Genomic DNA, 20,909 nt, shown 5'->3' with positions numbered 1-20,909 from the left:
GGGTAACTCAAACGCAGTGAAGAAAAAATTTCTGTCACCTGCGACAGTGAAGTGGAGGGAGCCCGGAATGCACAGGCTTCAGGCCCCTCCCTGCTTTCCTGGTCGCTGCCCAGCGGGCCACTCGTCCTGTCCCCTCCCCCAACCCCGGTTCTTAGCGCAGGTTCTGACCCCGCCCGTTCATTGCCAGCACGAGCATGCGCAAAACTCGCATAACTCGCATTTGCGGAAGCGGTTGTAGAACCGCGCAGGTCACGGCCCTTTTCTGCCGAGGGTCTTTCTGAGGTGAGGCCGATTCCTCCGTCCTCTCCCTGCGCGGGGACGGCGGGGGCGCTGCCGGCGGGAGTCCTGGTTGGACCCGCCTCCGAGCCTCTGCCGGCGCGGGTCCGAGTCCGAGGTGGTGCCTCCGCCTCCGGCCGTTGGGCGCCGCCTGCCCGCGGTTCTCCTGCTGGAAACGTCCCCTGGCCGCCGGGGCCCCGCGGCTCCCGGTCCGGGTGAGCGACCCCCTGCGCCCCTCCGTCGTCTCGCCTCTTTCTCGGCCTGGGGTCCGCACCCCGCCTTCCCGAGCCCGCTTCCCGCCGCACGAGGGGTGTCGGTGCCCGGACAGCGCGGGCGCCCTGGGGGGACTGAGCCGGGAGACGCGGCCCCCGGAGAGGTCCCGCCGCGGGGAGCGCGCTGTGGCGGCGGCGGCTGCGGAGGGGCGGGAGCCGGACGGACAGACGGCACGTGGGGGACGGTCCTGAGGCCGAGAGCGGACGGGGTGGGAGAGGCCTCGGGGAGGAGCGGGGGACAGTGAGACTCTCCGGGGAGAGGGCACCTCGAGGGGAGCACAGGGCTGTCGGGAGCGGCCTGGGGAGCCGACGTGGGGGCGACAGGACGGAGAGCGTGGTCCTGAGGGGAAGAGTTGGGGAGCGAGTGCAGGGGCGGAAAGGGGTTCAGGGGTGACGGGCCGAGGGAGACACAGCGCTGAGAGGCAGCCCGCTGTGGGGACGGGCAGGACGGGCACAGGGCACGGGCCGGGCAGGGTCTCAGAAAGAGGCGGGAGCCCCTGACGGCGGGGAGGTTTCCAGAGTGTGCGGGGCAGGTGCAGGGACAGGAATAGAGAACAGGGGAGAAGGAGCCGGGGACGGGGAGGGGAACAGGAAAGGACAGCAGTGCAGAGAGGGGAACAGGGAGGCAGACAGATCTGCAGACAGAAACACACAGGAGCTGGGAGCCCGGGACTGGATCTGGGTGACTGCTGAGCTGCTGGGGTGTGATTAAGTTGTGATATATGTGCTCGAGTCTTTATTTTCTATTTTTATGTTTTTAATATGTTTTTTATTGTGTTTTTAGACAGATGGGGGAAAATGGAAACATTGATCTATAGGCTGCCTGTTGCTTTTATTCTGTCCCATGGATTGACTTTCTTTTTAGCCTCTGATCTTTAATTCAGTTTTTAAATACATACTTATATAAATCCTAGTGTGTTAAGTATTTGATTTCTGTACACAGCCCTTAACTTATGAAACAAGCATTTGTGACTATAACCAACCACCTCTTATCAATTTTTTCTAAATAAAGATAGTCTTAACCTTTTTTAAACTTTAATGTAGAAATCATTGCATTAAGAAAACACCCCTTGTCCTGGCCAGGTTTGCTCAGCAGTTAGATCTTTGGCCTGCGGTCCACAGAGACCCAGGTTGGAATCCCACTGAGGGCACCTACCTGGGTTGCAATATGCCCCGGCCCTGATGGGGTCCTGTGGGTGGCAGCCAGTGGTTGTGTGTCTCTCACATCGATGTTTCTGTCTTCCTGCCTGTGTCTCTCTCCTGCTCTGTCTGAAGTTAAATGTAGAAATGTACTTCGGTGAGGATTTAAAAGAAAAAAAATTAGAAAACAAAAAACAAACTAACCAGACTGGCTTGGGTGTCAGGTTTGATTCCCAGTCTAGGGTTCATATGTATGTTGCAGGTTCCATCTCTGGCCCTGACAAGGGCTCTGCGGGAGGCCACTATTCAATGTGTCTCTCTCCCATTCCTGTTTTTCTCCCTCTCTCCTTTCCTCCCTTCCAATCTATGTAAAAATCAATGGAAACATATCCTCAGGTGAGGATTAACAAAACAAAAGCTCAAGTTGTTGTTCATTGTATTTTACTTTTATATATTTTTTATTCTTCGGCCAAGGATATTTTTTACATTAATCTTCAGATAGAGCAGGAGGGAGAGAGAGAGAAACATCAATGGGAGAGAGACACATCAATTGATTGCCACCTGACAACCCCAGCTGTGGCCAGGGACAAACCTCAACCAAGGTATGTGCCCTTGTTTGGAAATGAACCTGGGGTACTTGGGCCGCGGGCGGAGTTCTTACTGCTGAGCCATAATGGCTAGGGCAGGTTGGTCATTTTCAATATGTTGTGTGTAGTTTAGATGCTGAACTCTGTATCCTTTCCACTGCTTATATGTCAAAACTTCCATTGGTACCAAGTCAATATTAGGCTATTTCTTGTGTGCAGTGGGTGAAAATGTCAATGATCTTAGCAGTCAGAACCTAGTTGTGTGATTTGGTCTAATGTTCAGTAGCTTTTTCCCTTTATGGGATTTGTTGCATTAGTGACTGTGAGCCACAGAGGAGCTGTTCTCCTCAAGTCCGTGTTGACCATTCTCTGAAAGTATATATATAAATATCTTTGTGTGTGTGTATGTTTGTATATATGTATATGTGTATATACATATATATATAATTTTTTTTTAATCCTCACCCCAGCATACCTTTGCATTTATCATCAGATAGAGTGGGAGGGAGGGAGAGAGAGAGAAAGAAAAACATTGATGTGAAAGGGACACATGGACTGGTTGCCTCCTGCATGAGGGACCAAGGCCGGGGATGAACTGTCACTGAGGTACATGCGCTTGACTGGAATCAATCGAACCTGAGAGTCATTGTTCTGTGGGGCTGACGCTCTAACCTCCTAGTGAAACCGGCCAGGGCCGTTCTTTGAAAATATTGAAGCATGGACTAGATTCACCTCAGTAGGTGAAGTCACTTGATCAGTATATTTCAATAGCTAACTTTTTTCAAAGGTTTTTGCATAAAGATCTTCTGTTCTCTGTTATTTCCTGAGAAAAGAGGAAGGAAATGTGCCTCAGAAGCGTGGGTGATGTGAGCTGATTAAGGGGCTGTGTGAACACATTTGGAGGCACGTTCTCTGACTGGAACATAACGTCACCTGAGAAAACAACCCTGAGCTGGAGCAGGACCAAGACAAAATGGCTGCTTCTCAGGTAAAAGATGTGTTGTGGGTCAGAGGCTGTGTCTGCTTTGCCTCTCACATGGGTAGATTTCAAACCTGCAACCTTTATTTCTCTATTTCTGATGTTCTTGCCTACTGAGGTTGTTTTCCCTGACTTCTTTTATTCTTTTTTTTCTTGTGATGGTCAAGGTCAGCAGGTTGTATACGTCTCCTTTGTCCCAGAGCCGGTTGTACATTCACTTTCTGCAGGCTCCCCCAGGTCAGGAAGCATACCTGCCTCTAATTAGGGACTTTCAATTGTTGCAGACATCTCTGTCCTGACAGATCAAATATGGAAGACATATGTAACATCCTTATTGGGATGGGGACAGAGTCTCGGGTGTCAGTGAAATAGGGAAACGTAGGTTTTAGATTCAAGTGGCTGCAGCACCAGCTCTGTAGATCAGGGTAAGAAAATGCACATTTACTACTCAGAGTAGCTCAGAAAGTTCTGAAGATACTTGCTCAGTAGATTAGCAGGAAAGACGTGCCATTAAAATGTACTATTAATAGCCTTTAGCCCGGGCTGACATGGTTCAGTGGTTCAAGCATTGGTCCGTGAACCAAGGGTCTGCAGTTCACTTCCTGGTTAAGGGCTGGTACCTGGGTTGTAGGTTTGATCCCTGGCCATAAATGGGGATACAAGCATTGATGTGTCTCTTTCATATCGATGTTTCTCTCTTCCTGTCTCTCTCTCCCCTATCTCCTCTTTCCCTTCCACACTCTCTAAAAATATATGGAAAAAATATCCTCGGGTGAGGATTAACAATAGAGAAATGTTAAGAAATGTACTGTTAGCATACAGAATATAAGTGGTACGTGTGGATTGACATGTGACAAAAGTTTACTTGTGATCATTTTCACAGAATAATCTTCTTATTCATGTTTTTTGGCCAGTGATACAAATCAGTGAGGACATTTTGTTCCTTGTGCCTCAGGCTCCTGATATCCACACTCCAGTCACCTGATACTCACTTGGGTATGGTGCTCTTTGCACTAAAGAGCTAACAGTTTCCCTGTATCAGGACAGAGTTTCTAGTAGGGATTTAATCCGAGATGTAAAAAAACCCATCACATTTCATCTGGAAACTTCCCTGTTCTTAGATTCTGTTTCCTTTGGAATATGAAGTCCCTACTTTTCTTTTTCTTTATTCATTTTTAAAGAAAGAGGAAGGAAGAGGGAGGGAGACATAGAAACATCAATGAGAGAACATTGATTGGCTGCCTCCCGCATGTCCCCACTGGGGATTTTCAGTGCCTGACTGGGAATCAAACCAGTGACCACTTGGTGCATGGGTCGACGCTCAACCACAGCCACACTGGCCTGGCATGAAGTCCTTCCTTTTATTTTCTACAGATCATTGGCATTTGATGTGGGAGCTTTAACCAATCACGCCTTATTCCTATAAATTCATTATGTTTTACACTCATTATCACTTTGTATTTGTAGAAAGTTTTTAAGAATCGTATTCTTACTGTATGTTCAAGTAAATTTCTACAATATCCCTCCACTAATAGTATGTAAAAATGTTCAGAAAAAAGATCAACCAAGAAATAGCAGGTCTAAGATTTTTTTTTATTATTATGTGAGTTCCTCTATTTACTGTGTTATAAACCACCAAGGGTATCATTCGCTTATAGATTCAAGAGGCTTATGGAATCGCAAAATCATCTTGCTTTTAGTGAGATGAAAATTCTGTTTTGTATCCCTTTAATATTGTACATACTTCTCATATGTGTGCTTGTTGTGTGCATAAAATTATAACATTATTTGAGCCTTATTTTTTTCTTAGTTATGATTTAAAAACAATATATATATGTAATTGATGTTAGAGAGAGATAGAAATATCAATGAGAGAGAACGTAGACTGACCGCCTCCTGCATGCCTCCCACTGGAGACCTGGCCCAAAACCTAGGCATGAACCCTGCCCGAGAATTGAACTGGCGACCTCTTGGTGCTTGTTGTCAACACACAACCACTGAGCCACAGTGGCCGAGTGGTTTCCTTACTCTTACTGTCCTGTTTTTGTTTTATTTTTAAATTGTAGATGAAGTTTGAAGTGAAATTCAAGGTTTACTTTTCATTGTATGTTTCAGAAAATTTTTTCAAAGTGTGTTTTCCTAAAAAGTAAAGTCTACGCAGTGGATGTGTGGACACGTGTCATCTCCATTTGTCAGTGTTAGAAAGTCCACTAGAGAATATTACTGGGTCAATAGATGATTCCGGGTACTCTCCTAGGTCAAAACCAGTTCTCCTTACACTGTTGCTGTGTTGTGTGACATTGTGAACTCTGCTTGCTGTCCCTTGGTTAATGTGTCTTTCCTTTTAGGGACCGTTGTCCTTTAGGGATGTGGCCGTATACTTCTCTCAGGAGGAGTGGGATTGCCTGGACCCAGCTCAGCGGACATTGTACCTGGATGTGATGTTGGAGAACTACAGGAACCTGGTTTCCCTGGGTGACGATGACTTCCTTCCAGAGCTCCTCCTCCAGCCGCTGGGTTTGTTTCCTTTATTACTTTGTCATCGTTTGGGGGATTCTGCTTTGTGTAGTAGACTCTCAGAGCCTTGCTCTCAGGGAGCCAATTGGTGGTTTTCTGGTGTAGAAAGAAAGGCTTTGTGATGTATGTGAGTTAGGAACTCAGTGTCTAGAATTTACATGTTGTCTAGAATAATGCTATCAGTAAAGAGTATTTTGAAAATAATTTTCCAGAATATTCTAACATTCTACCATGTCTTGTCACCTGAGGACAAACTGCACTGGAAATGGGAGCATCTCTATCAAAACTCAAATTCTATTTTCTGATAAATACGTCTTTCTGTCTCTGAGCCAGTCCAGGTCATCTTTTTGGAGCAAATTTCAGAGTATTTGGGCCATGTCTGAGGTGCCTTTAGTTGGTTAGAACATCGTCCAGATACACCAAGATTGCAAGTTTGATCCCAGCCAGAGCACATGCAAAAAGCAACCAGTGTTCGCATGAATAAGTGCAATATCAAATCCATATTTCTGTCTCTCAAATTCATAAATAAATAATATAAAACTATATTCAGAAACAAAGAGCCTTGAGATTTGAAGAGAGAAAAGAAAATATCTGTTCACCCAGGGTGGTGTGAATGAGGAAGCAGGTGATTCAGGTGATGTGAGGTCCAGAGGTCACAGAGGATGCCAGACCTTCAGTATGGTTGGGAAGCTGTGCTTCAGTGGAAGCATTTTGAGAGCCCAGGTCTATGTCTGCTGCTGTTATAAAGCGACAGCTGCTCCCCAGCATGTGAAATGCACCCACACACTCTGGACTCTGCTCCTTCTACAGGCACATTGCTGTGGAATTGTATTTTAAGCCATTCTTTAAAAAATATTGTTTCTTTATTGATTTTAGAGAGACGTAGAGGGAGAGAGAGATAGAAACATCGATGAGACCTTTCCAGTAGTGGTTTAGTGTTGCTTGAATGTGCCGTTTGTTAGTTTTCATTGTTTTATTTATTTTTTTGTATCGTCACGCAAGGACAGTTTTTCATTTTTATTCAGGTAGAGTGGGAGGAAAAGAGACAGAGAGAAAGAGAGAGGCATGGACATGAAACGGACACACTGAGTGGGTGCCTCCCACATAACCCCTACCAGGGTAGGGAATGAATCATAACCAATTATGTGCCCTTGACTAGAAACTAACCCTTGAGTCTTTGATCCTTACTGGGCGGGACAGGGATAGTTCTTTTGAGTGCAGCTGATTTCTGGGTTTTTTTTTGGGCAGTTCAGACCTTTCCCTGCCTTGTTTAAGTTTCCGTTGTCACAAATTATCCCTATGTATGCTGTACGTATTGGTGGATGTTACGAGTAGTGTTACGAACGTCTGCTCTCGTTTTAAGTAAAAGAACTCTCTTGAGTATTTCCTTCAATGAAGTTTTTCTGGTGATAAAATTCCTCAGATTTTGTATATCTGGGAAACGATTTCTCCTTCATATTTAAAGGATAACTTTGCTGGGCATATTATCCTTGGCTGATAATATCACTTTTTCAGTCATTGGAATATCTGGTTCTCCTCTTTCTGGTTTGTACAGATTCTGTTGAGAAATCGGATGACATTCTGATGGGTGTTCCTTTGTGGGTCACTTCCTTTTCCCTGGTTGCTTTGAGAATTTTTTCTTTGTCATTAACTTCTGACAGTGTTAAATTAATACAATGTGCCTTTTTGAGGGTGTCTTTGTTTTGTGGTAATGAGGTGTTATGTTTGGTTTTTGGATTTCATAGTCTAGTTCTATCCACGGGTTTGGGAAGTTCTCATCACTCCTTGTTTGTAAAGGCTCTCTATTCCCTTGTATCTCTCCTCTTCCTCTTGGTATGTTTATAATTCCTGTTGGTTTTTCTTATGTAATCAAATAGTTTCTGTAGAGCTGGTTCATTTTTTAAAATGTTTTTATTGATTTTTTAGAGTTTTCTTTCTTTTCTTAAATTTTTATTTTTCAATGTATTAGAGATATTTCTCATTTTTTTTCCCATTGACCCCCTCCTCACCACTCCTGTCCCCCTCCTGCCTTTTCCCACACTATTGTCTGTGTCCATTGGTTATGCATTGGACACAGACAATAGTGTGAGAAAAATTTCTTCCCACCCACCCCCAACCTCTTTCCCTTTGAGGTTTGTCAGTATAGCAATGAATTTGTACTTCTTAAGCCCTTCACCTTTTCACCCATTCCCCAGACTCTTTTGAGAAATCAGATGACAGCCTTATGGGAACTCCCTTGTAGGTAACTAGCCGCTTTTCTCTTGCTGCTTTTAAGATTCTCTCTTTCTCTTGAACGTTTTTCATTTTGATGATGATTGTCTTGGTGTGGGCTTCTTGGAGTTCATCTTGTTTGGGACTCTGTGCTTTCTGGACTTGGTTGTCTGTTTCCTTCACCAAGTTAGGGAATTTTTCTGCCATTATTGTTTTAAGGAGGTTTTCGTTTTCCTGTTTCCTCTCTTCTCCTTTGGCACCCCGAAGATGAGAATATTGGCACACTTGAAGTTGTCCCAGAGGCTCCTTACACTATCCTCTTTCTCTTGGAATCTTTTCTCTTTTTTCTGTTCTGATTGGGCTTTTTTTGCTTCTTTATATTCTAAATCAATGATTTGCTTCTTGGATTTACATAGTCTACTATTGAATCTGTGTAAATTATTCTTTATTTCAGTTAATGCCTTCTTCTTTTCTGACTGTGCATCCATCATTTCTGACTTGTACTTTTTTATGCTCTTGAGGCCCTCACTAAGTTCATGGAGCATCCTTATATTTGGGACCTGTTTCTTTGTCTCATTTTGGCTGCCTCCCTGTTTCTGTGTATTAGTTAATGAAAGGTATGGGGTATGTGAGACCAGATGCTGTTTGTTTGAAAGAATTTAGGAAAACCTGAAAAAGCATCCAAGAGAGGCCAATCCTTTGGTTCAGCTTGGATGGGCCTGAAAGTTGGGTGGGATGGGGCCTCAGGGAATCACCGGGATGGGCCTATCAGTGTAAATCCGGTTGCTGGAGTCCTAGATAGGGTGACTGTCTGCCAACCCAGGGAAGGGCTCATCAAAAGAACAAAGGCCTCTGACAGCATGTTTGTCCCGGAGAAAGCCCCCTCTCCAGCACTCGCTCCAGTGCCAAACAGCTCAGTTCTTCCCTGGCGCCCCTCGATCTGCCTCTCCTCCAAGGTTAGAGGGAGTGAATTCGATAATTCTGTGCGCGTTCCCTTTAAGGAGCTGCCTGGGGCTCCAGCCGCGTAACCCTCCCTGAGCCTCAGTTTCCACTGGTTTTTCCAGCCAGAAGTTATGGGGACTTCTCTTCCTGGAACTGAAAACCTGTGCAGGGCATCTGGTGTGGGACGAGGACCCCTCAGTCTTCAGGGAGGACCTTCCTAGCCGAGGTATCCTCCTGATTTTTATGCGCCACACGTGGGTTTGGGACCAGCGTGTCAACCTCTGCCCCTCCTACGAGTCTTGATGTGGCGGGTGCTTTAACTCCGTAGTTGTAGGACTTCCATTCAGCTGGATTTCAGGGGGTTTTGAATGTTGGTTGGTCTGTAGTTTAGTTGTAACTTCGATGTGGTTGTGGGAGGTGGCGATACTTTGTTTACGTATCTTTATATATTTATTTAAATATTTGGCTTATTGTTTTATTTATTTATTTTTTATCCTCACCCAAGGACACTTCTTCCATTTTTTGTTTAGATAGAGTGGGAGGGAAAGAGAGGTGGAGAGAGAGAGAGAGAGACAGAGAGAGAAACATCGATGTGAGAGGGACACATCCAGTGGCTGCCACCCACACGACCCAATCAGTGCTGGGGAAAAACTGAAACTGAGGTCCGTGCCCTTAGCGGGAACTGACCTGGGTCTCTCTGGGGTGCAGGCCAATGGTGTACCTGCTGATCCAAACTGGCCAGGGCTTTATTGATTTTTTTACATAGCCAGAGAATGAGTTTGATCAGCTTAGTATCATTAATGTGAAACTTTATTTCATATCTTTCAGCTATTTTATCTGAGGACAACCAGGCTTTTTTGCAAAAGCCAAAACTGGAAGATGTATTTCCTGAAATAATACTGGTAAGATATGGAAGGTATGGATTTTATAATGTACACTTAGTGAGAGCCTTGGTATTTGAGGAAGAGTGTACGATGAGAAGGTGTGATAATATGGACAGAAGTAACCTGGGAGTGTTGTTTATAATAAAATCCTTGTTACCTAAAGAAGTAACCGATACTACACATTTAGCAATGCTCCAGTTTAGGTCAGTTACATCTGCAGATCAGTGTGTTTCTAAATGTGAAAACCAAAAAGAATGTGTTATTGTCATTTATTACATCATAAATCTGGAAAATTTAGTACTCCCGTCATCGATGCTGCAAAGAATAATAAGAATTGTTTACAGTGTTGTGTGGTATTAAACTTTCAGTTAGTCATTTATGAACTTTAGTAATTTATAATGCACATATGAAATTTCAAAGTGATGAGTAGTAATTCTTTTATTAAGTAGTCATTATACTACTATTAAGGAATAATTTTTTTGAAACGAACTTCTGTTATTTTCTTAAACGTAGGATTGTATACCATCATGGTTTAATAGGCCTTACAGAATCATTATTCCAGAATAAGTGTACATGTTTAAGGAAATTATATCTGTCACTAAAAGCCTTTCTGTCTTCAATGAATACCAGAGTGTATATAATGAAGACCGAAGTTATCAATGCAACGCACATGGGAAAAATTTCAACCCAGAGTCAAATCCTAATAAATGTCAGAAAACTCACCTTCCAGAGAACCATTATAAGGATGGAACACTCTTTGACCAAATGTCAAATCCAAATATACATCAGGTTATGCATACAGTGGAGAAGACATACAAACGATCTTTGCAGCAATCTTCACATCACACTGAATGGCAGAATATTCATACCAGGGAGAGATCTTTCCAAAGTAATCAGTGTGGGAGAATCTTAAGTCCAATGTTTAGTCCAAATAGTGTTACGGAAAGCCATATTAAAGAAAAACTTTATAAACGTAATAAATGTGGTAAAATATTTAATTCCTTTAGATACATTCGTGTACATGACAGAACTCATACGGGGGAGACGTCGTATGAAGGTAGAGAATGTGGCAAAGCTTTTAGAGAGTCCTCATACCTTAATGTCCATAATAAAATTCATACTGAAGAGAAGCCTCATAAATGCAATGAATGTGGCAAAGACTTTGGGAGGTCTTCACACCTTAATCGACATCAGAAAATTCATACTGGAGAGAAGCCTCATAAATGCAAAGATTGTGGTCGTGTCTTCAGGACGTCTTCAGTTCTTAGTCGCCATCAGAAAATTCATACTGGAAAGAAGCCTTATAAATGTAATGAATGTGGCGTACACTTTAGGAGGTCTTCACAACTTAATGGCCATCAGAAAATTCATATTGGAGAGAAGCCTTATAAATGCAATGAATGTAGCAAAGCCTTTGGGAAATCTTCACACCTTAATGTACATCAGAAAATTCATACTGGAGAGAAGCCTTATACATGCAAAGAATGTGGCAAATCCTTTGCGAGGTCTTCATACTTTAATCTACATCAGAGAATTCATACTGCAGAGAAGCCTCATTAATGCAATGTATGTGGCAGGGACTTCAGGACATCCTCAAACCTTACTCGCCATCATAAAATTCATACTGGAGAGAAGCCTTATAAATGCAAAGAATGTGGCAAATCCTTTGGGAGGTCTTCACACCTTAATCTACATCAGACAATTCATACTGGAGAGAAACCTTATAAATGCAAAGATTGTGGCAGTGGTTTCCGTTTGTCTTCAAACCTTTATCGCCATCAGAGAATTCATATTGGAGAGAAACCTCATAAATGCAATGAATGTGGCAAAGTCTTTGGGAACACTGCAAACCTTAATCTACATCAGAAAATTCATACTGGAGAGAAGCCTTATATATGCAAAGAATGTGGGAAATCCTTTGGGAGGTCTTCACACCTTAATCTACATCAGAAAATTCATACTGGAGAGAAGCCTTATACATGCAAAGAATGTGGCAAATCCTTTGGGAGGTCTTCATACCTTAATCTACATCAGAAAACTCATAGAGCAGAGAAACCTCATAAATGCAATGAATGTGGCAGGGACTTCAGGACATCTTCAAACCTTAATGTACATCAGAAAATTCATACTGGAGAGAAGCCTTATACATGCAAAGAATGTGGCAAATCCTTTGGGAGTTCTTCATACCTTAATGTACATAGGACAATTCATACTGGAGAGAAACCTTATAAATGCAAAGATTGTGGCAGTGACTTCCGGATGTCTTCAAACCTTTATTGCCATCAGAGAATTCATATTGGAGAGAAACCTCATAAATGCAATGAATGTGGCACTGCCTTCAGGTCGTCTTCAAACCTTACTCGCCATCAAAAAATTCATACTGGAGAGAAGCTTTATAAATGCAAAGATTGTAGCAATGCCTTCGCGAGGTCTTCACAACTTAATCTACATCAGAAAATTCATACTGGAGAGAAGCCTCATAAATGCAAAGATTGTGGCAGTGCCTTTGGGAGACCTTCACTACTTAATCTACATCAGAAAATTCATACTGGATAGAAGCCTCATAAATGCAATGAATATGGCAGTGCCTTCACGACGTCTTCAAGCCTTTGTCGCCATCTGAAAATTCATACTGGAGAGAAGCCTTATAAATGCAGTCAATGTGGCGAAGCCTTTAGGATGTTTTCACAACTTAATCGCCATCAGAAAATCCATATTGGAGGGAAGCCTCATAAATGCAATGAATGTGGCAAATACTTTGGGAGGTCTTCACACCTTAATCTACATCAGAAAATTCATACTGGAGAGAAGCCATGAATGCAATGAATGTGGCAGTGGCTTCCGGAGGCCTTCACAACTTAATCCCCATCAGAGCATTTTTACTGTAGAAAAACCTTACCAACATGGTAAATTAGGCAAAGCTTTCAGGTGCTGCTCAGATGTTAATCAGCGTCAGATAATTCACACGTAGGACAATCTGTACAAAGGTAAAGAATGTGGCAAGCCTTTAGGCATTCCTCAAACCTTGCTGCACCTCAGGGAATTCATGGTGAAGATAATCCTTTTGAATGTACATAATGTGACAGAGCCTTTAATGAGTGTTCAAACTTTTGGGACATTAGAAAAGTTCATACCGGAGATAAATTTTACAGATGTAAGGAGTGTGGTACAGTCCTTTACCGGCACACAAAATATATACTGGAGAGAAGCCTTAGGAATGTGTACAATTTTGCAAATCTTATGAACACCATTCATGTCTCATTGTATTTGACACAGTTCATACTGGAGAGAGATGTAGATGTCAGAATGTGCTAAAGCCTCTCATTGGCAGTGGAAACTTACGTGGAAACTTACCAGACATCACATGCTTCATTCTAGACAGAAGCCTTACAAATGTAGAAAATGTAGCAAAGCCTTTATTGGCACCTCAGAAATTAATAAACTTCAGAGATTTCACTGTAATGCACATGGTACAAATGTATAGAATGTGACAAAGCCTTTTATCACTATTCATAATTTATTCATCATTAGATCATTCCTAGTGGAGAAATACAGTATACAGATTTAACTATTTTGGAAAAACTTTGTTTTTCCACTTATACCTTAGTAATCCTGAAATAGCCCGTTCTCGGCAGGATCCTTATACATGTGGACAATGCGGCCAAACTTTTATAACTGATACCCTACTTGACAGAAGACAAATTATAATTGAGAGATCCTTTAATATGTAAATCATGTGTCAAAGCTTTTATTTTCATTTTATTTTTTGTTGGTACGTGCCCCTAGCGGGAACCGAACCCAGGACTCTCTGGTCTGCAGGCCAACGCTCAACTGCTGAGCCAAACTTGAAATCCTGTTGTTCTACACAAACTTGATAGGGCTGTCAAAGCTTTTAAAGACAGTCTTTAAAAGCTGCCTTTCTCTGTATGAAAAAATAATATATACTGGGGAGGAACTTTACAAATGCTCTATCACATTGATGTTTCTATCTTTCTCTTTCTTCCAACATTTGTGCAGCAAACATCTGAACGTAGAAAGCAAATATCGATGGACATAAAGGGAGAATTGACACTGTGTTATTTGTATTCTTTGTTTTTTGTTTTTGGGTTGCAGGAATTTTTCAAATATTAAGGATACAAGACCCTTAAAAAGATCTGTGGATTGCAATTATTTTTTCCCATTTGATAGAATGTATTTTAACTTTTGTGATAGTGTCCTTGGGAGCAAAATGTATAAATTTTAATGAAGATTAATTTCTATTATTTTATCTTTGAGTTTTCTATTGTTATATCTAAAAATCTGACAAATTGAAGGTCATGAAGATTTAACTATATATTTTTATCTAAGAGATTTGTATGTTAAGTTCTTACGTGTAGCTACTATCCCTGGGTTATTTTGTAATCATTTTTATTTAAAACACCATCTAAATGAGGGTCCCTAATAAACACCACTGGTTTTTTTGAGATGTGCACTGAATAAAATTACTCAGTTAGAAAATCGGATTCTTTATACATTTAAAGTTTTCAAAATTTTTTAATACATTAGAGTGACGTTGGTTAATAAAATTATATAAGTTTCAAGTGTACTATTTTATAAGACATTGTGGCAGTATTGTACTGTGTGTTTACAATGTGAAGTCAAGTGTCTTTCCATTCACATTTTTCCTCCCCTTACCCTTTTCTGCGTGCACACACCCCGAGTTACCTCTGCTAATTACATTTATACTATGGACACCATGAGCACATTTCCGAGTGATGCCCTGGCTGCTGGCAGTTATCCCGATGCTGCTTTATTTTACGTGTGATGGCAGTGGGCACTATACTTTTGAACTTGTCCTTTCACCATGGTGTCCTGCAGATAACTGCTAAAGCAACTGACCCTGATACTCTTCACTTTTTACCAAATTTTAGAAAAAATATGTAAGGTACGAAACATAGAAAGGAAATCCTGTTCTTCTACACACAGACTGTGCAGTCAGGTTGACTTGGTCATGACCCGACGCCAGTGGCTCCAGTGTGAACGATGCCTGTTCTAGCACCCATGAGGGCGCATCACCTGCCTTCGCCACAGGCTGCTGGGTGCTTCTTCCACTCTGAGCTCCCCTTCCTTGCCGGATTACAAGCAGTGGCAGGTAACTGTCCTTTCAGTCGTCCCCAGCACTAATACCATGGGATCAGGCACTTAAAAGACATATGATTACAACTCAAAACTCAACTTTTGGGCCCTCGTCAGTTTGGCTCAGTGGTTAGAGTGTCCGTCTGCAGTCTGGAAGACCCAGGTTCGGTTCTCGCTAGGGGAACGTACCTGGGTTGCAGTTTGTCCAAAGCCCTGGTGGCCTTGGTTTGGACGTGCGGGTGGCTACCACTCGATGTGTCTCTTTCTTTTTCTCCCTGACGTTTCTCTCTCTCTCCCTCCCACTCTCTCTGAAGAGGAAATGAAAAAATGTCCTCTGGTGAGGATGAAAAAAAAAAAATCACCGTTAATTTATTAAATTTTATGTTGTGCATTTTACCACAATAAATAGAGAAAGACACAGAAAAAAAATCATATTCATTATACAATTTTTTTTGTTTGTTTAAATCCTCACCGGAGGACATTTTTCCATTTTTTGTTCAGGTAGAGTGGGAGGGAGAGAGAGGAACAGAGAGAGAGAGAGAGAGAGAGAGAGAGAGAGAGAGAAACATCGATGCGAAAGGAGCACCTTGAGTGGCTGCCACCCACACAACCGACCAGGGCCGGGGACAAACTGCAACCGAGGTACATGCCCTTAGCGGAACCGAACCCGGGTGTCTCAGGACTACAGGCCAACGCTCTAATCGCTGAGCCAAACCGGCCAGGTTTCATTATACATCTTTATTTATGTAATTAAATATCTCTTTTATTAGTTGTTGTTGTTTTTTTTCCAGATAGAGCGGGAGGGAGAGAGAGGAAGAGTGAGAGAGAGAAACATCAACATGAAAGGGACACATCCAGTGGTTACCACCTGCACAACCCAACTAGGGCCAGGGACAAACCACAACAGAGGTACATGCCTTTAGTGGGAACTGAACCTGGATCTCTCTGGACCACAGGGCGACGCTGTAACCACTGTGCCAAACCTGCCAGGGCTATTCTATTAGTTTTTCTCCCCATATATTCTTGTGCATTTGTGCACATTAATATATCACTATGTATGTAGTCTCTTTAATCCTGGTTACTGTGGAGCTGTTAGAATATCTACGTGGAGCCCATAAATGGTTCTTATTGATAAGCCTTGCTGATAGTCCAGAGCCTGCTTTCAATGTCTAATCAATGTGTGAATAGACACCGTTTCACAAAATGTGCCCCTCAATGCTATTTCTGAGTTCCATTTTACTGCTTCATGCAGAGACCTGTGCTACGAATTTTTATGTCCTTATGTGAATATGAAATCCTAAAGTTAAACTAGCTTTCAAGATTTTCAAAGCATCACTTATACCCTAAATAATCCTTTTCAATTATTGATTTTTTGTGAGAGAGAGGAGTCAGAAGTAGTGAGAGAAACATCTATGTCAGAGGGTCACAATAGTTGGCTGCCTCCTGCAGGATCCTCCTCCCCCACTTTGGACCCAGCCTAATACAGCGGTATGTGCCCTTGCTGGCCAGGACAATAATTTTTATTTCTAAATATGAAGTTTAATATTCATTATTATTTTTACTGTAGAAATTCTGAAGATGGTGCTGGTGGATTTTACATCAAGCTGATCCTATCTGTATGTGCCACAGAACTTCCTAAAAGTCAGAGAGTCCCGGGTTCAGTTCTTGCTAATGTCATGTACCTCGGTTGCAGTTTGTCCCTGGCTAGATTTGGGTTGCGTGAGTGGCAACCACTCGATGTGTGTGTGTGTGTGTGTGTCTCTCTCTCTCTTTTCCTCCCTCTCTCCGTTCCACTCTATCTGAAAAATAAATAAACAAAAGGTTATTTCCATGAAGGGCATCCTTCTGTTTTACTCAGAAACAATGTAAGTTTTGAAAATTTTAAAGTAGTTTAAAACATTAAGTTTTAGTAAGGTTTTATTATTTTTACTAAATGCTTAGACTGAAATAGAAAACTTGGAAGATATACTACTTTTAGACACAAAAAATTCCCTCTTACTCTCTTTCCAAAAACCCAGGACTGAGTTTACATCCCCTGATCTCTACTCACTGCACGCAGAATTCTGCTGTTTCTCCATAGATGAAATCTTTCTCACGGAAACATAGTTCCACATAGTAGATGTTATCTAACAAATCAGACCAAAATTATTGTGGGTGTACATACACCCAAAGGTTTCTAGTTCGATTCCCAGTCAAGGCACATGCCCATGTTGCAGGCTTGATCTTCTGTAGGACGTATGCAGGAGGTAGCCCATCGATGATCCCCCCTCACATCCCTGTTGCTCGTTCTCTCTCCGTATAAAAAAATTAATGGAAAATTTTAAATTGTGGGTATAGAATGGGATGAAACTATTGGGCATTTCATGATTAATTTGATTTCTTTTTGGATTTATATCACAGAGAATATATTTCCCCACTAAGTGTTGCAGAATTCACGAATCTCTTGTTATTGTTGTCATTGTTCCATTTGTTTGTATATTGATTGGTTGATGCCTGTAACTGCCTTTACCTGAGATCCATCCAGCAACCCTGGTGCACTGGGAAATCACTCCAACCAACTGAGCTACCTGGGCAGGGCAGAATTTTGTGTTCTTGAGCAAAAAATAAATTCCATTCTCTTCTTCAGACTCTCTGTTTTACATGCTTTGTTGTCCACATATGACATAATGTTCAGAAATAGATAACAAAACAAAAAAGTGGTAAAACAGGTTATAATTATAAAATGCAAAGTCAATGTTGCAGTTACTTTTTTAAAATTTTCACAGGATATTTTTTCCATTTATTTTCTTTTTTGTTAATCCTTACCAGAGGATATTTTTCCATTGATATTTTTGATAGAGTGGAAGGGTGGGGGAACAGAGAGAGAAACATCCATGTGAGAGAAACACATTGGTTGCTTCCCATACCACCACGACTAGGGCTGAAATTCCTAGGTACTGCCCTTGACTGGAATTGAACCTGTGACCCTTTGGTCCCCTGGACAATGCTCCAACCTCTAAGCCAAACTGGCCAGGGCTGTAAGTCCCCCTTTTTCCACACCTCTCAGGGCACAATCAGTTTCCTAGGGCACAACCAATACCTCAGGGTAAAGACCATCTATCCTTTCTTTGATACTGTGGTAATTGTTGACTGTTAACTGTCCTGTGGCCACCTACAGAAAAGATGTATGTGTCTGTGATTTTACTTTTCCTCTAGTCTCACAGGTGTTCCTACTTTCCTTTCTCCCACCTCTCTAAATTATGACCAGTGTATTTCATAGAACCCACTTGAGTCCTCTTTTAATTATAATGTATGAAATAAGGTGTAAAATTGCCACTTTCTGAAACATGTCAATTGGTTGAAATTTTGCTTCTCCGCAATTACTAAAATTCTCTATGGGTTTGAATGTTTCTTACGTAGAAAGGAAGATGTTAAAATATAATGCATTAGGCAGTGAATTTAACCAGGACTTAAGTATTAGTAAACATCTGTCAATATACCTCAAAGCTATAATGTGCGTGGAAAAGACTTATCCTAAATTGAATCCTTGGAGGGTCCCCATAATATCGATTTTGGAAAGAAGTGTTAAAATTTCAGTGATGATGTGGGTAACTCAAACGCAGTGAAGAAAAAATTTCTGTCACAGTGACAGTGAAGTGGAGGGAGCCCGGAATGCACAGGCTTCAGGCCCCTCCCTGCTTTCCTGGTCGCTGCCCAGCGTTCCACTCATCCTGGCCCCTCCCCCAACCCCGGTTCTTTGCGCAGGTTCTGACCCCGCCCGTTCATTGCCAGCACGAGCATGCGCATAACTCGCATTTGCGGAAGCGGTTGTAGAACCGCGCAGGTCACGGCCCTTTTCTGCCGAGGGTCTTTCTGAGGTGAGGCCGATTCCTCCGTCCTCTCCCTGCGCGGGGACGGCGGGGGCGCTGCCGGCGGGAGTCCTGGTTGGACCCGCTCCCGAGCCTCTCCCGGCGCGGGTCCGAGTCCGAGGTGGTGCCTCCGCCTCCGGCCGTTGGGCGCCGCCTGCCCGCGGTTCTCCTGCTGGAAACGTCCCGTGGCCGCCGGGCCCCGCGGCTCCCGGTCAGGGTGAGCGACCCCCTGCGCCCCTCCGTGGTCTCTCCCCTTTCTCGGCCTGGGGTCCGCACCCCGCCTTCCCGAGCCCGCTTCCCGCCGCACGAGGGGTGTCGGTGCCCAGACAGCGCGGGCGCCCTGGGGGGGACTGAGCCGGGAGACGCGGCCCCCGGAGAGGTCCCGCCGCGGGGAGCGCGCTGTGGCGGCAGCGGCTGCGGAGGGGCGAGAGCCGGACGGACAGACGGCACGTGGGGGATGGTCCTGAGGCCGAGAGCGGACGGGGTGGGAGAGGCCTCGGGGAGGAGCGGGGGACAGTGAGACTCTCCGGGGAGAGGGCACCTCGAGGGGAGCCCAGGGCTGTCGGGAGCGGCCTGGGGAGCCGAAGTGGGGGCGACAGTACGGGACCCCGAGGACGGAGAGCGTGGTCCTGAGGGGAAGAGTTGGGGAGCGAGTGCAGGGACGGAAAGGGGTTCAGGGGTGACGGGCCGAGGGAGACACAGCGCTGAGAGGCAGCCCGCTGTGGGGACGGGCAGGACGGGCACAGGGCACGGGCCGGGCAGGGGTCTCAGAAAGAGGCGGGGAGCCCCTGACGGCGGGGAGGTTTCCAGAGTGTGCGGGGCAGGTGCAGGGACAGGAATAGAGAAAAGGGGAGAAGGAGCCGGGGACGGGGAGGGAACAGGAAAGGACAGCAGTGCAGAGAGGGGAACAGGGAGGGAGACAGATCTGCAGACAGAAACACACAGGAGCTGGGAGCCCGGGACTGGATCTGGGTGACTGCTGAGCTGCTGGGGTGTGATTAAGTTGTGATATATCTGCTCGAGTCTTTATTTTTTATTTTTATGTTTTTAATATGTTTTTTATTGTGTTTTTAGACAGATGAGGGAAAATGGAAACATTGATGGGATAGAGAAACATCCATAGGCTGCCTCTTTGCTTTTTATTCTGTCCCATGGATTGACTTTCTTTTTAGCCTCTGATCTTTAATTCAGTTTTTAAATACATTCTTATATAAATCCTATTGTGTTAAGTATTTGATTTCTGTACACAGCTCTTAACTTATGAAATAAGCATTTGTGACATCCAATAACCAACCACCTCATCACTTTTTTCTAAATAAAAGGTAGACTCAACCTTTTTTAAACTTTAATGTGGAAATCATTACATTAAAAAAAACACCCCTTGAACTGGCCAGTTTAGCTCAGCGGTTAGAGCGTCGGCCCTCGGACCACAAAGTCCCAGGTTGGAATCCCGCTAAGGGCACATACCTGGGTTGCAATTTCACTGGCCCTTGTGGGGTCCTGTGGGTGGCAGCCAGTGGATGTGTCTCTCTTACATCAATGTTTCTCTGTCTTCCTCTGTCTCTCTTGCTCTGTCTGAAGATAAGTGCAAAAATATCCTCAGGTGAGGATAAAAAATACAAAATACAAAAGAAAAAACAAACAACTCTTGTCTTGGCCAGACTGGCTTGGGTGACAGGTTTGATTCCCAGTCAAGGGTTCATATGTATGTTGCAGGTTCCATCTCTCATCCTGATCAGGGCCCTGTGGGAGGCCACTGATTGATGTGTCTCTTTCACATTCCTGTTTCTCTCCCAGTCTCTTCTTCTCTCCCTTCCAATCTATGTAAAAATCATTGGAAACATATTCTCAGGTGCGGATTAGCAAAACAAACCAAGTTGTTGTTCATTGTATTTTAATTTTTATATATTTTTTAATCTTCACCCAAGTATATATATTTCTTTTTATCCTCACCTGAGGACATTTTTTGCATTTGTCTTCAGACAGAGCGGGAGGGAGAGAGGAGGGAAGAGAGAGAGTGAAACATCGATGTGAGAAAGACTCATCATCGACTGCTTGCCACCCACACAACTCCAGTCGGGTCCGGGGACAAACTGCAACGAAGGTATGTGCCCTTAGCGGGAACCGAACCCAGGACT

The 20,909-nt window shown here is 43.5% G+C and overlaps 1 protein-coding gene across 1 annotated transcript in view; it reads left to right on the top strand.

The window, feature by feature from the left end:
* The first annotated feature begins 231 nt into the window (after positions 1 to 231).
* LOC118638828 (zinc finger protein 347-like) overlaps positions 232 to 20,909 on the top strand; it is a 33,690-nt gene continuing 13,012 nt past the window's right edge. Inside the window, 4 exon segments of the mRNA XM_036274958.1 lie at positions 232 to 282; positions 3,063 to 3,263; positions 5,603 to 5,771; positions 9,753 to 9,826. Of these exon segments, the coding sequence (XP_036130851.1) occupies positions 3,249 to 3,263; positions 5,603 to 5,771; positions 9,753 to 9,826 (258 nt within the window). The 5' untranslated portion in view covers positions 232 to 282; positions 3,063 to 3,248.

The sequence above is a fragment of the Molossus molossus genome, unplaced genomic scaffold (genome assembly GCF_014108415.1).
Source record: "Molossus molossus isolate mMolMol1 unplaced genomic scaffold, mMolMol1.p scaffold_m16_p_21, whole genome shotgun sequence".
In the NCBI taxonomy this organism is placed as follows: domain Eukaryota; kingdom Metazoa; phylum Chordata; class Mammalia; order Chiroptera; family Molossidae; genus Molossus; species Molossus molossus.
The sequence above is the reverse complement of the archived record's forward strand: the minus strand, read 5'-3'. Positions and strand labels throughout refer to the sequence as shown.